This window comes from Parus major, chromosome 1A (genome assembly GCF_001522545.3).
Source record: "Parus major isolate Abel chromosome 1A, Parus_major1.1, whole genome shotgun sequence".
NCBI classification, from domain to species: domain Eukaryota; kingdom Metazoa; phylum Chordata; class Aves; order Passeriformes; family Paridae; genus Parus; species Parus major.
Window position 1 is genome coordinate 63,697,145 of NC_031773.1, and position 15,608 is coordinate 63,712,752.

A 15,608-nucleotide genomic window follows, 5' to 3' on the forward strand; every position below is an offset into this window, starting at 1 on the left:
GCAACACCCATCATCTTTCCCCAGCTCATCTTCACTGAGGCTGCGAAGATCAAAATACTGGTGGGAGCTGGCAAGTGAATATCCTGGGGATTTCAGAGCCTGGGAATTTCAGCAATCTTGTGTGGAGGTGGTTACTCCTGTGGCCAACTCCTCATCAAAGACGAGAGGGTGCTGGAAGTGTGTGTCACACTGCCAAGGAAGCAGCCAGCAGACTATGCTGTGTTTTGGATAATCAGATAAAACATGTACTGAAGTGAACTTTCTCTCCAGTGGATTTTTATCTTGGAAAGGATGGGGATTCTCTCTAAAGCCTACACACAGGGTGGTCTTGACACAGAAGGCCATCAGTAGCAGACAACAGTATTGTTTGGAGATAAGTGGTCCTCCCAGTGGTGAATAAAGGGGCAGCACCAGTGAAAGACAGCAGGGTCTGGTTCTGGGAACTTAGGCATCCTGTATGAACCACGGAAGTGCTACTTGCTTCCATGTTCCTCTACCCCACTCTTGTTCCTCTGCCCAGCCATGAACGCCCCTACAAAGGAGCTACAAACTCTCTTGAGACAAAACTGTTGGGTCACTCTCAGATGCTGCAGAGAGCAGTTGGGGAGGTCATAATTGAAAGGTAGAAAGCAAGTGGTGAGGGCTGCAGTTTTCCAGCCTGGTTTGCTCAAAAATGAAAATACTTGTGGGTGTGTTGGGTTGGGTTAGATTTCAGAAAGCAAAAAGGGAACATCAGCATGGAGCACCATGAGAAGCAGATGGCCACAGAGAGCTGCCCAAAGTGGGATCCAGCTGGGTTGTGGTTTCCCACTCCTCTCCTCACTTTGGGGTACTTTTCCCCACTATCCATCTTACAGCAGCTTGCTGCTTGTGTGGTTGGGTGGTGAGTCAGACTGAGGAGCTGAAAACCAGCTGCTTCCTTCTGTACAGGTAATTTTCACCAGGTCAGTGTGCATGGCAGCTGCCAAAGGGCTGGTGCTGGCACCAGGAGGGGTGTGGGAGTACATGGGAGGACCTGGGTGTACCAGACTAATATCTGAGACTGCAAAGAGAGACTCCTTATTGTCAATTAGGGTGAGACAGGTTGTATTGGCTGCTCCCAAGGGTGTGTAACAGGAGCAGAAAGAACTGGGGAGCTGGTTACTTACTGTGTTTTTATCCTTTTTGCCCCTTGTTAGTCTCGGGTGGAGCTGTGTTCCTCTGCTTTCTGCAGATGCTATTGGAAGCAGTGTATTGTCTCCTGCTGCTTTGCAATAACTACTCATGATTGTGCCTGAGCTGACACCTCTTCTTTCCCATACAGGCACATCCATTCCTGTAACTGGATGGATTTACCAATATGTTCTCAATTTGGTAACACATTAAGACACTGTTGGTTTTCACAGAGGCAAAAAACAGCCAACACACTCAGAGACAGTTCCTGTGTCCATGGCCTGTGATTTTTATTCAATTGTGTTCTGTTTCAGCATTCATAAGATTTAAATTACAAGCAAATTGTTTGCCCGATTGGTCACATTATTACTACAGCTCCTAGTTTGGTGGTGGACAGGAGCAGATGTCACGTCTGAGATGTCCTCATTCCTGACAAAGCTGGGTTTAGGGAAAGACTCAGTTATAGCACTGAGAATTTTTCATGTGGCTTCCTAGGGATGCTGGCAACACTGCAGTGAAACAGGAGATCAAAAGAGCAAAAGACAACAGGACATTTATTTTGTGGATTGGAAATCTCTCACTCATTGCATACAGACCACACGTGGCTGTGTCTTACATAAAAAGAATCAAGGTGGAAGAAGCAGAAGTGAATTAGATACTTGTTTTCTTATTAGGACTGCCTAAATGGCTCTTGAAGAGTTGAATGAATTGATTTTCCCCTTTGCTTTTCTGGCAGTAAGCCTTGGGCTCTAACGAGCTCATTACAAATAGCCTTGTGCCCATTGCTAACAGGTGAAGAAGAGCAGAATTTCTCTTTCTTGCATGCCGCTGCTGCTGCTCTTCAGCAACACCTCACAACACTTCTTTCCCCCCCAGAAAGTGACTTCCCAACCCAAGATACGAGGCTTGGTTGGTGTTTTTTGGAGGAAGAATGAAAGAAGAGAGAGCAGAGCAGAAACACTTCCCTCTGTTGTAAACAAAAGCTGTGAGAAAAACAGTTGTTTTGAATTTATAGAAAATGTTTTCATTTGAAAAATGAATAATTTCCTGAAAGACTTATGGCTGAATGAGAAATGTTTCCTTCTTTGTGAAATTCTCTTGGATAATCATTTACCCTTTCTCAACTGCCTCTCGCACCCATAGCTGTGTTCTGTTGCTGGCTTTTCAGTGGGGAATGAGTGTCTCTCCCTCTGCCCCTCCCCATGCAAAATCCATGGGTTTTGTTAACTTCAATGAAAACTGTAGGTTAATCAGTCCTTTAGGAAGTTGGACCATAAGTTCCTAAGTCTTGAGATGGACTTGGCTTGTTTTAATGAAGTGGGTCCTTTGTTTTGTACAACAGCCTTTTGCTGTGCAATTGTTTCTATTGAAACTCTTCCAGTTGGGAAATACATGATTTGATAATCCTGGATGCCTCAGTCCTTGAGAGGCCTTAGGTCTGAGGCTGATTTTGTGCTGTCATTTCATCTGTGTTGGGATTTGGGCGATATCAGCACTCAATACAGGTCTCTGCAAAGTACCATCAAAACAAATTATTGTGTTTTTCACTCTAGGGTGGAAATTGACTTGGTTGAGAAGGTTGCTGCCAGGGTTAAGTTTTACTTTTGTAGTAAAACCTCTATTTGTCCTGGGTAGGATGTTTTTTGTGGACACTGCTCAGATCCCTATGTTGCACAGATTTTTATATAGACCTAATTTCCATTGGCTTTAGCAGAGCAAAGGTGTCACTTCATGCATTAAATTATTACTGTGGGATGGCAGATCTCTCTGGCCCATTTTCCTCCTGTGTGGGAAATGTTGAGGAAATTTCACTGGTGGGTCAGATTATGTGAATTAACTACTTGGTGAAGTCCTGACCATGTGAAATTTGTCTGCCCATTAATTATTCTTGCTTGCTGATTCTATGGAAATTTTAGGAGTGATCTGGGATGTTAGTTGGAGAGGAAGAATCTGAGAGGCAGCATGTTCCAAAGAGCATTCACCAACACTAAGAATATTTTGAAAAGAAATAATGACACAGGCAGCCTCTTTTTCTGATGTGTTTGCTACTGTATTTGCAGGCAATCTCCCCAGGGTCATTCCCAAATGGAGAGAGAGCCTCCCACCCTAGCTGGAGGGTTGGAAGAAGCATGATTTTGGGTTATGTGAGCTCTAATGGAACCAGAAAGATGCCTCAATGTGTGTTCCTCCCTTTCCCCATTCTGTTTCACATCAGCCAGTTCCCAAGAGACTCTCAAGGCTCTCTGGAGCCTTTCCTGCAGGAAAGAGCTGGTCAGCACCCCAAGAAACAAGTGTGGATGTGTCCTGCAGCTCTCTGGGCCAGGAGCAGCCCCTCTGGGAAACCACTAAGGAGCTTCAGTTCCTCTCTTGCTTACTTAACTGGAAAAAAGAGTAAGAGTTGCACTGATTGTAGTCAGTAAGGATTTCAATGTACAAGCGAGAATACTGTGGTTTACAAGAGTTAGAGAAGAGAAGCGTAATAAAAGCTAATGGTTGGAAGCAGGATTAAGATGGAGTTAAATGGAAAGAAAGGGACACATTTTAATGCAGATCACCTTTGGTACAGAGGAGGCGAAGTCCTCATTCTGCAGGGCTTTGAATAGAGACCTGCTCAGATCCTGCAAGCACATATTGGCCAAGTGAAAGTTACTGATCTCGGCAGCCCTTCCGTTGGTGAAAACTCCCATCTTTCCTTGTTGTGATCATCCAAACTGACTCTTTGCTTGCCTCAGCTTTCATGCCACCCCTGCTTCTTTTCCTCACTTTCTTCTAAAGGGTCATGCACTCGCATCTTTCCGGAGTCTACTGGAAAAAAAATACCTGCTTTGTTTGAGCTGTCTTCAGTTCCTTCCCTTCACCTTGTCAAACACCAGGAAGGGCTGACTTGGAAACTTTGTCCATTTAGCAGAACTTGGCTTCAAGTCAACAACCCCAGGCTAACAGTGTTTATCAGGCAGTAGGAGATCAATTCTAATTCCTGAACAGTTATCATTCTTCCTGTTGTGGCTGTTCTCCAGCACTTTGAGATGCTGGGAAACTTTATGCAGAGGTGTTTGCAGGAGGTAGAGAGACTGATGTGTCCCTGCAGGTTTTACAACTGATCATATCGCCCATAACTACCTCTACTGTCTTATGGGAGGGTGCTGTTTTTCCTTTTTTCTCTCTAAATGTTGGTTGAAGTTTGTGACAGCCAGCTTGGAGCAGTCATACAAAGAGGTCTGCCTGGTTTTAAATTGGTATCTCAGCCTGGTTCCTGTGCTGGCACTGAGATGGCAGAGATGCACGCACTTGCTTTTGTTGACAAATGGACAACACTGAAGTAAACAGATGTACTGCTCCAATTCTCTGTAGCAATTGCCAGATTATTTCTTTCCTATTTGTACATTTAGCCTGACCCAGTCTGCCAAGAATCACAAGAAATGGGTGTCCTGAAGAGTGACAACCTAAGCCTTACCCTTCAGTGGACATCTAGCCAGGGGTGGAGAGACAGTCAGTAGACAGGTTGCCCAGGTTATGATGACTAACCCTGGAAGATGGTCATTAAGCACTCTTAGTGCTGTCCTTTTGAGCAAATGAGGGCTGTGACAGCAGGGATACAATAGTACTGCCACAGGGGAGGATGAAAAAGGCTGTTTTGTTCACTGGTAACATTAGCACTATTGGACCCAGCCCAGGCTGACCTCCTTTTTTCAGGGCAATAAGGTGAGGAAAGAGTGGACTGGAGGGATTTAAGTGGGAAGATAGGCTCTTGCCTCTGCTTTTCTGCCCTGGCTTCAAAATGACATAAAACTTTTCAGTTGATTGGGGAAAACAGGTAGGGACACCTAGAATGAAGAAACTGATGTGATTTTGTTCACCATTGGCACAGTCCTGTATTACATTTTGTGCTGGAGTTCTGGCTGCCCTGGCATTGATTTCTTGGCACCTTATGTCCTTACTTATTTTGGAAGTGGGTCCTGGGAAGTTCATCCTCACCTGGCTCTCTATTGGGCTCTTAGGAGCTGCGTGGTGGGGGTGAAAGCTTGAAGCAGGCTGCAAACTTCCCCCTCCTCCCTCTGCAGCCTCCCCCTTGCTGGGCATGGCAGGATGGCACTGTGCAGTGGGACATCTCTTCTGAAGCAGTTCATGAAGTTGCACCCTTCTCCCATCAGGTGGATATAATTTAGCTCAGCTTCCAGTCCTGCATGGTGAGAAGGCTGCAGCAGAACTGAGCAAGGTGTGCCTGGGGTGAACCCAGTGTAACCAGCAGATCCCTGGGTGCATGGGGTCCAGTATGGACACACCTGACGTGGTAGATCCACATGTTCCTGTGCTGTTGGAACACTTACACTGACACACCAACTTTTTCTTTCAGGTAGTTAATGAAGCACGTTTGGTTTTGGGCTTCATCCTGCGGCAGTGCATCCTTTCTCTCCTCACATCTTTCCTAAGTGGCATGTTTTTGTTTGCTTGTGCCTCAGAGGTGGCATTGAATCTGGGAGAAGTGAAAAACTTTCCTCCTACATGATTAAAAAATGCTGTTGTCAGCAGCCTCTGTAAGTCCTCAGGGTGTGTGGACAGTCACTGAGGTCTTCACTGACACCCTTGCTAAATCTCTCCTGGTCAGTGTTGGGGAGCCAGATGGAATGCTCCACCTTGCGTGGGGCAGCTGTAGTCTGCAAACCTCTGCATTGTCCATGCTCCCTGTGCTGGTGTTGGCCTGGGAGCTTTCCTGTGCAGCTCAGTCAGTTTTGAAAATGGGAAGGAAGATATACTGGACATGCACTGCTGTGTCTCTTCTGTCCCAGAGCCTCCAAAGGATGTTCTCTGGACTCAAGACGTTCTTAAGCTGAGCCTAATCCTCACCAGAGCAATAGCCAAAACCACTGAGAGTTTCCTCCACTATGCCTTCAACCTGCAGCATTTGCTATTGTTCAGAGTGAAAAAGAAAGCTATGCCAAGGTGTAGGATAGATGTATTTCCTCTTCTAAAATTAAAGGAAAATGGCCTTAAGGGACTGAATTATGGAGGAACACACCTTGTTTCCTTCTTGCTTGATGTCTTGGCTCAGAAAGGGGTTTGCTTACTGCTTACTCTTTGCCTTTCTGTTTTAAAAACACCAGTGAAAGGAAACAGAAAATAAACAGATATTGAGCAAGGAGCAGCTGAGTGCTCCTATCTTACACATCAGCCAGATTGTTATGGGTCATCCTGAGCTGTAGATGGGATCCAAACATTTTAACCTGCCATGAAGACATGGATCTGTTGAAGGATACCAGAGGAGGGCCGCAAAGAGGATCAGAGGGCTGGAGCATCTCTCCGAGGACAGGATGAGAGGGTGGGGTTGTTCAGCCTGGAGGAGGCTTCAGGAAGAACTTAAAAAGGCCTGATGTATCTGTATCCGTATTCATGTATCTGAAGGAAGCCTACATGAAAACTGAAGAGGGACTTCTTACAAGGGCATGGAGGTGATAGGACAAGATGGAATGACTTTAAGTGGAAGGAGCATAGGTTTTTATTAGATATAAGGAAGAAATTCTCCCCTGTGAGGATGGTGAGGTCCTGGCACAGTATGCCCAGAGAAGATGTGGCTGTCCCATCCCTGCAAGCGTTCAACGCCAGGGTGGATGGAGCTTGGAGTAATCTGGGAAAGTGGAAGATGTTCCTGTCAATGCAGGGGTGGAATGAGATGAGCTTCAAAGTCCCTTCCAACCCAAACCATTCCATGATTGTTCGAGTTGCTCCCACCAGAAAGCACTGGCTGTGGGCTGTGTGCCACTGACAGGATGCATTTGTTTGCCATGGCTTTTGGTGGCATCTCTCTCGAGCAGGGATGTGTTTGTTTGGTGTGACTTTTGGTGGCACCTCTGGAGCAGGGATGTTCAGAAACCATCCAGATGCCTCACACTGTCAAACGCAACAGGAACCCTACCATACAGGAGACAGGGACAGGGGGACCAGTCTGCTCTCCCCTCACCTCCTGGTTAGGGATGACACTTGAAAATAAAGTCCTTCTATGATGGAAGAGAGGGGCTAGGTTTCTAGACTGGTTTCCAAACATTCTTCAAAACCTCTTGCTCTCTCAGTCTTTGATCTGGCCTGTTTAGCAGGCTAAAAAAGATGCATCAGATGCATCACAGCAACTCATTTTCAGTTTTTCTTTGTTCTTCTATGTCCATTCCAAGAGAAGGAAGGAGAACCAGGTACACGCATCCAGTCATTAGAGGAGTACCTGGCTCATCTCTCAGGACAGACAGCAAAGCAAATATTTCAAGGGGCGGCCTTAACTTTCCTGAACAACACTTCCCCGGGAAGATCAAGGCACTGTTCGGGCAGGGGGAGCCTGCAGGTTTCATTTCCTGACTGAAAACAGCTGCTATGTGCTATACGCTTAGGTACCATGGCTCTTAAAAAGAAATGACCTTGTAGCAATGATTGCACCAACAAATTTGGTATTCCTGCTTTTATATTAAATTTTTTTATTGAGATGATGTAATTACAAGCATTTTAAAAATTATTTGCGACTCACTGGCCCTGAGAATAGGCTTGTTTGTTTTTGTTTTGTTACATTCATTTGATTCAGTCCCTTAGCCCCACACCTTAAAAAACCAAAAGCCATCATCAATAAAAACATTATAATTTTATTTTAAAAAAAAAAAGACCTCAAACTCTGGATTCGCATACAGTTGCAGTCTGACAAAAAAGATCTGAAGAATGCATACGTGGAGTTTGAAATCTGGGGAGGATGGCAGCGACTTAGTGTTCACAGAAAGGGCCCCAGTAGTGTTCTCTGGATGGAGAAACAGTCAACAGTTTTCAAACTTTAATCAAGAAAATATTCTGTTGTGGAATACCTGATGTCCTACCTGACTGGCCTGTGTTGAGGTTTATAGCAAGCTGATGACAATGAATGTCCCACTTGACATTTGCTTAAGCACTTAACCACACAGAACTTTTGCTAGGTTCTGAGGTTGGTAAGGATCTCTGCAGGTCATCTGGTCAAACCCCCTCTGGTCAAGCAGGGCCAGCCAGGCCCAGTTGCCCAGGACTGTGTCCAGGTGACTTTTGTGTGTCTCCAAGGATGAAACATTTTCTCCCTTTCCCCACTTGCTCTGGTGGCAAAGGCAGAAAGTTTGGCTGTTTTGCTGCTGGCAAATTTGACACTGGGAAATCAAAAACTGGGAGAGGGGAAGGCAGGTGTCAGTGTTGGTGGAAAGACAGTGTTACCTTTGCTAGCCCTGGCAGGCAGCGATGCATTCCTATGGCTCAGGCGTTTAATGCTGCCTCTTTGCACTCCCATGGATGCCATGGAGTTTTGCCAGTGGATGTGAGGTCAATAGAAATCTCCCTCCTGCAGCTGCTCTAACCTGCCACTACTTTTTTTATTTTTAGTCATTCCTGATAAACTCACTTCAAGACCCCAAGAGTAGTTCAACTCCTGCAGTTCCCACAACAGGCCCCAAGGCCCTGCAGTTGTGGCAGCTCCAGTGTGACCCACACCATTCCCTTTGGCACCAGGAGACCTGGCTGGAGACAGGAAGGGCCTCTCTGAGACTGGCATGTTCCAAGGTCAAAGGCTATCTTCATTCCAACTAGCATCAGCCTTGTGAGAACTCCTCTGTGGTTAATGACATTGTCTGAAGATGTCCTTTATGTGTGAACTGGGAAGAGTTTCCAACAGCCACAAACATTTTTTTCTACCTTTGACTTAGATTCTGCAAGTGGGAGTGATTGCAATTTTTCGTAAAAGTGAACAATTCCACTATAATGCTCCCCTATAGGACAACACATGTGATTTCTCTGTTTTACCCAGTGCAGAGGATGGACTTAGTTTGGTAGATAATGGTGAGGAAATGGGTGGATTGTCTCTGGTTCTCTGTATTTTGCAGTGTGCACCCTGGCCGTGACAAAAAGCTGTGACTCATCAGAGCACTTTATATAGAAAATCCCTATTTTTTTTTTGTCCTTCACAATCTTGTAACAGCAGGCAAAGGAAAATAATGGAGTTATGCAGTTGTCTAGACCACAGCAGTAAAGAGGATGAATCATCCTCTGCAGAAATTTGGTTTCTTTCTACCACTGGACACCCAAGGATCCAGCTAGAGCCTTCCTTTACATTGGTACTTCTGTTCACACTCCATCTGACAAGTTCACCACTTCACTCCAGCTCCTGAGACTTGGCTGCAACTTGAGGGCCCTTAAGCAATGTGACGGAGTAACTCCTTGGGCCCTCGGTCTCAAGGGACCTTAAGTTTCAGATCTGTGACTACTTAAGTCCCACACTGTCTCCCAATCTCACACCTCATGAGCTCCAAGGACTTCAGAGTCACAACAGAGACAGGTGAAAAACACTCCCCTGTCCATTATTTTGAGGCAGGACAGATAAAGTATGTGGTGTGCTGGGACTTGTAACTTACTGTGATTTTATAGAAAAATGTGGCTGGGAAAAGCTTAGGGAGAAATATACACCTGTCATTCCTCATCAGAGGCTCAGAAAAATCTCTCCTTGTTGTATGATGCTTATCTACACCCTTAACAAAGCTGTTCCTTCTATGACCTGTGACTCAATATTAAGTCTTTGGTGAGATTGGCCTATCCCTGTTTAAACACAGGGGACACTGAGTGCCATTTTTTCCTGGATAGATTAACCCTCTTGTTAAATATGTGGAAAGATCAAATGTCATGTTGCTTTAATAGCTGATAAAAGCTCTATCATGGGAATGTACCTTGTTTTTTGGTTGAAATGGATTAGATTAGCCTTTTGATTTTTTTCCAGATCTAGTTTCTTTTATGTTTCCATTAAAGAGGCTTTCTGCTCTTAATGCACTGCTGTGGATGTGCTTTCTTTCAGGCACCATGTGATTCTTGCAGTTTCCCTATACACCTTCTCCCTCTGCAAGCATCATTTCTGCTGCTAGATCTTCCTTGCATTCAAAGGACCACTGGACACCACACACATTCCTATTGTGATGGCCCAAGCTGTGAAATGAAACTCACCAGCAGTTTCTCATTTGGGCATCAAGGACTGCTGAGCTTTCTGTGACCAAACTAGGCATAGCTCTTTGCCTCATGCCAAGCACCCTCAGTGCAGCAAACCAAATGGAGCCACCTTGCAACCAGAACAAAACCCCAAACCACCAAGAAAGCAACACGGCTGTAGGTTGTTTTTTTCTCTTGTCTTAAATGTTAAAAACAGGCAAGCTGGGACAAGCTTCCTTGATGGCAGAGCTGTAGGATGGGGGAGGGCAGTGGGAGGCATTAAAAAAAAAAACAAATCCCAAAACAAAGCCAAAATCAATTACAAGATATAAGTATAGCTATTTGGTCTCTAGTTCTCTAACATCAGCTTTTAGAGTGGTGAATCATCTACCTCTCCAGCAGCACAAAATGATCCTGGAAGGGCTTCTGAGTAATACAAACCATATGATGAGTCCCTTTGCTTTCTATGATGTAAGGAACAGTCCTTCACCTTTCACCCCAAAACTATGAGAAAGACCCCTTCCTTCTGTAATTACAGATGCTTCAGTCTTCCCTTTTTATAGAAAACTTTGAACTGAAATTCACAACTGTGAATATACCAGGGGGATTACATATATATTTATATATATATATATATATGGAACTTTTAGATATATATACACACATATATATGTATTTGTCCCCACCCTCCCTTCCCCCTACTCCATTCTATCACTTCTTTGCTAGAAGGAGGGAGAATGTTAACTGATAGTCACTTGCAGAGGTTTGTCACATTTATTTTTCTCCTCTCCGGAGCACTTAGGTGATTGGTTTTGGTCCATATTCCAGCCGTTAACAGCCACTCAGAGTACTCTTTGGGAGCCCAAGCTATGCTGGGATGACAGCCCAACCTACACATGAAGGGTGTCTCCTCTTCATTTGACAGGTATGTGTGAGAAATTCTTTTGGTAGCTTCAACACATTTCCCAGTGGCAGCACATATAAATTCATCCAAGCAAACTGGAAGCCTTGAGCAAATCCCTTCTGTGTTGCAATTGTTTATGCGGTGTTGTGTCATGAGACTTGCACAGAAAATAAGAGCACTCTATTTCCATAGGAAAGCCTTCCAAAAACAAAAAAAAAAAAAACAAAAAAGAAGAAGAAGCATAATCTGATGTCTTGTCCTATGTGAGATAAGGAAAGTCAAACTGCATGTTTATTAGGGGAAAAAAATGACAAAAACCCCCAAAACTGAAACAAACCAAAAAGAAAGAAAAATTCAAGGGAGACTTTGTAGGAACAGTGAAGTAGTGCATAAGTCCAGGCTTTTTCCCCTTTCCTTTCCTGCCAGCACCACTTCTGCCTGTTTGTTTTGTTAAGGTGCTTCAGGTCCTGCGTGGTCTTCAAGCTAAGTGGCGACCTCAAGTACTGCTCCTGTCTTGCTGCTTCCCCTCTCAAGCCATGCCGACCATCAGATGTTTCTCCCCTGGACCCACAGAGGGGGTGCACCTGTTTCCTTCAGCACTCATCTTCTTGGTATATTTGTTCATCCAGTTCCTGGGATTCAAGGTGCTCAAGGCGGTCTGTCCGGCCACTCATGATCTCATCTGGGGTCTTCATGAACCTGCAAAACAGAGAAACGAGCACATTTCTCAGGGGTCTTTATCAAATTCATTATCTTCATCAAGTTGTTGAGACCCCTGAGCTCTACAGCTCCCAAGATAATCTTTGCTGTAACTTTCCAAAGCCTTAGTATTTCCCAGCTTCTCCCCACTTATCTTCCCTCCTCCATACCTTGAAAGGAAACAAAAAAATCACTGGCATTTACCCCAGCTTCTTGAAAGTTCAAATCTGAAACACAGACTTTTTCAAAAAACATGTTTTTTTTCAAAGAATGATATTTATTTCTTCTCTCTCATATTGTTTGCTGTTGTCATGTCAGATGACAACTTGGCCCAGGTACATTCATGTGTGGTGTCTGGTGACAGAGACATGAAAGGTCTTTATGATCAGTGTATTTCAAAGCACAAGCCCTTGCAAGGTGTGGGGAGGCTGCTGATACACCTCATCCACTGGCCCAGGATCTCAGCTCATCCCTGCTGTTCCAGCTGAGTGTTCCTCAGAGCCCTGCAGGAGCACCAGGACTGACTGCCCAAGGGGGTTTGTGAAACAAAGCCTCTCCTCCATCCCTTCCCATCTCAGCCCAGAAAGCTGTCACGGGGTCCCTGGTTCTATTTTGTTGTAAACGCTGTAGTTATTGTTGTTTGTGTGCCTTGTTATACATACTAGTAAAGAACTGTTATTCCTATCCCCAGATCTGTGCCTGAGAGCCCCTTGACTTCAAAATTATAATAATTTGGAGGGAGGGGATCTACATTTTCCTTCCAAGGGAAGCTCCTGCCCTCCCTAGCAGACACCTGTCTTCCTAACCAAGACAGTGAGTGAGAAGAACATGAAACACCAAAGGAACAGAGGGGGGAAAAGCCAAGGTCCAGGCCAGAACAAGCTCTAGGAAACTGAAAAGGCCCTTAAGGGAAAAGGCTTAGGGCTAGGGAACTGTAAGCAAAGACAGTCTCTTCTGGTGTGCTTGTAGCAACTGTGACTGCAGTGAGGCAGCATCCTCTGTAATGAATGCCATGGCTCCCAGCACCAGTGTCACAAGGCAGTAAGTCTGCAGGGTGCTGGAGACAGAAACTGCATCTGGGGAGGCATGGCAGCAGCAGGAAATGAGAAAGGACATCTACCAGCTTGCAGTTTAATTCTGTGGTCTTGGTTTTTGCCAGGATGCTTTTGTGTATTACTGCACAGAGGTAGAACAGAAAGGCTCTGCTTTTTCCTTTTTAATTTAATGGTGTAGGAAGAGAGAGTGGCACAGGAAGGATGAAAACCTGTTTTCAACGCAAATCAGTTTCTCAACTCCCAAGCACTTCTGGAGAAATTAGGATGAAAAATGCTTATGCTGGAAGTGGTACAAAGTTTCAGAGTCTTTCATTAACAACATACTGGTTAACATGCAGCAGTATGAAATGCGTTAATCATAAGAGCTGATTTTACTTCAGGTTGATGATATGTTCAGTATCCTTTCCCCAGTAAAAACCAAAACAACCAACAAGTATCACTGACTCACATGAGAGAATGCTCACTGCTGAAGCCTCTCAGCAAACACACAGCATAGCCTGGAACTAACCTTTTGCCATTCCCTCTAATTTTGGAAATCATGTGCATATATGCATTTAGGGAAAGAAAACAAACAAACAAAATAAAAAAGACTATGACTCACTGCTGTGTCACTGCTGGAAAAATGCTGCTGCTACAAACGGTGTTACGATGGTGAAAACTTCATATGCAGGAGTGGTGAATCAGTGCCTGGCTACACACTGAAAACACACCAAAGCCCACGGCCAGACTGTGCCCTGATTTAAACCTTGTGACTGTCTTGTTGCTCTTGCATGAGGATGAAATCAAAACACAGAGTGGTCCCACTGCCCTTATCCTCTCTATGTGGGGCATGGGCTGATGTGAACTGCAGTTCAGGATTTTGGGCATTCCTGCTGGTCTGTGCTTTAAGTCACATCAAGGAAACCACAGAGTGGGTATTTCTAATAGCGTTTGATTACATCAAAAACAAACAAACAAGGAACAACTCAGAACTGCATAAAAATTTAGAAATACTGTCTGTGACCTATTTTGTTGCCGAAAACACCCAGCCAACCTATTAGAAATCTTCTTACTCCATCTTACTTAAAGCTCTAAACAGATATCTGCAGATGACAACTGCCTGCACAATAAAGTCACATTTCCTATTATTTCTGTGCTTGTGAGGAATAGCCAAGAAGGGAACATTATTGACTTGATTTTTTGCAGCTGTTCTTTTTCTCTTTAGATATAAATAGGTCTAAGAAAACAACATCAAAAAGTTTTTATTGGGAATTGTGCAAAGAAATCTTTTGTTGTTTTTTTTTCTCTTAGTTTCCAAAGGAAATGAAGTTTATATAGCTCAAATTTTATGCTCTCTGGTGACCTTTGAATTTGTTGGTCAATTTAGCCAAGTCTTACAGGTCTCCAAGGGCATTAAGTTACAACCATTTTGAGAAAATAGGCAGCTGGGTTGAGAAGAGATGGACTCCATCTTTTGTGTATGTCCCCACTGAAGGAAAGGCTTCAAGAGAAGCACATTCAGTGTTCAGCATCAGGAATTCCCCCAAGGCAATACAGTCTTTACACAAGACCACGGAGACACAGGTACCTTGGGTACTGATGGAGCAACCTTGTTTTAACTTTCCACCAGAAAAACAGTTACTATCAAGCACTTGACTTTGCCCATGCCTGCTACTTTCCTTCACTCTTCTTCCTGCATCTATGTTTCCTTCTAAGAGCTGACATAATCAAGTCATCCCACAGAACCCTTTTCAGCTGAAGATAGTTTGAGTGCTAATGCAGTTCTGTTAGCTATTTAAGAAAACAAGTTCCAAGGTTGCCTTCCTATTGTTATCATTTCCAAGCACACTGCTAGATCCAGGCCACTGACAGCAAAGCAGTCTTTGGTTTGAGTTCAGTGCTCTGAGGGTCAGGTGTGCACTAGGATTTGCTGGTGTTGTCTGAAGAGAACTGGAGTGCTCTCATTCTGTGCCATCTGCACTCAAGTTTGTACAAATAGCTCCCTGTTTTAATGCTGTTTCAGGCTCTCTTTCCTAAATTCTTGGTTCTATCATCCAATACGATGCATTGGGCTTTATGAACAGCTCTTGCAGCAACCTCTCTTCCTTCAAGGCAGCACCAAAGATGTGGTCATCAAGTGCTTCTCTTCTGTGATGCCCTTGAGGAAATGCCTGATCCCTGCTCAGCTTTCACTGGCAGCTGCATTTGACAAGTCCATTTGGAGTAGGTTTTCCAGCAGTTTGGCTGAATCATTTATCTAAGGCCTTAAACAATGGCACAGCCGTGCACAAAGCAGTGAAAATAGTTCTGTTGTCTCCACTGACCATTGAGACAGACCCGTGCTTTTGTAAATTGGTGTGGTTGCCTTGAAAGCTGGAAAGCACTGCTCTAGATAGCTTTTACAAATGTATGGCCATCTGCACCTGTGTTACAACTATGGCAATGAGGTATCCCACACCCAATTCCATCCTCCATCCTCTAAAACTAATTTCCATAGAAAGAAATGACGAAGAAAGAAAATTACCTGAACAAAAGCCTTTGTCCTGGCTCCTTCCGGATGATATTTAGTTTGTAGTAGTGGCGTAGGGCTCTGGACATTTTCTCATAAGTCATATTTGTTCTGTTCTGGTTTTTTTTTCAAAAGAAAAAAGGGAAAAAATGTGGTGAGATGATTCATTAAAACCTTTCTAAGCCCCAAAATGAGTTGCAGAAGTATCACAGCTACCTAGAGTAACCAAGACAGTTCAAGAAATTACATGTACCATTTTTTGCTATTTGCAGGCCCGTTCTACCCCCACAGCCCTCATCACCAAAGTTTTGTGGGTCTCTTTCCACTTAGAGCAATTTAAGCAAGGAGTCTA

At 44.3% G+C, this 15,608-nt stretch overlaps 1 protein-coding gene across 2 annotated transcripts in view; it reads right to left on the reverse strand.

Moving 5' to 3' along the window:
• Window positions 1-7,749: 7,749 nt before the first annotated feature.
• Window positions 7,750-15,608, reverse strand: part of ETV6 (ETS variant transcription factor 6) — a 128,689-nt gene continuing 120,830 nt past the window's right edge. Inside the window, exons 7-8 of one of the 2 annotated variants that reach the window (XM_015628709.3) lie at window positions 15,272-15,372; window positions 7,750-11,713 (exon numbers count right to left, since the gene is read on the reverse strand). In XM_015628709.3, the coding sequence (XP_015484195.1) occupies window positions 11,608-11,713; window positions 15,272-15,372 (207 nt within the window). In that variant the 3' untranslated portion in view covers window positions 7,750-11,607. The remainder of the gene's footprint in view (window positions 11,714-15,271; window positions 15,373-15,608) is intronic. The other variant, XM_015628710.3, reaches the window with a different exon arrangement.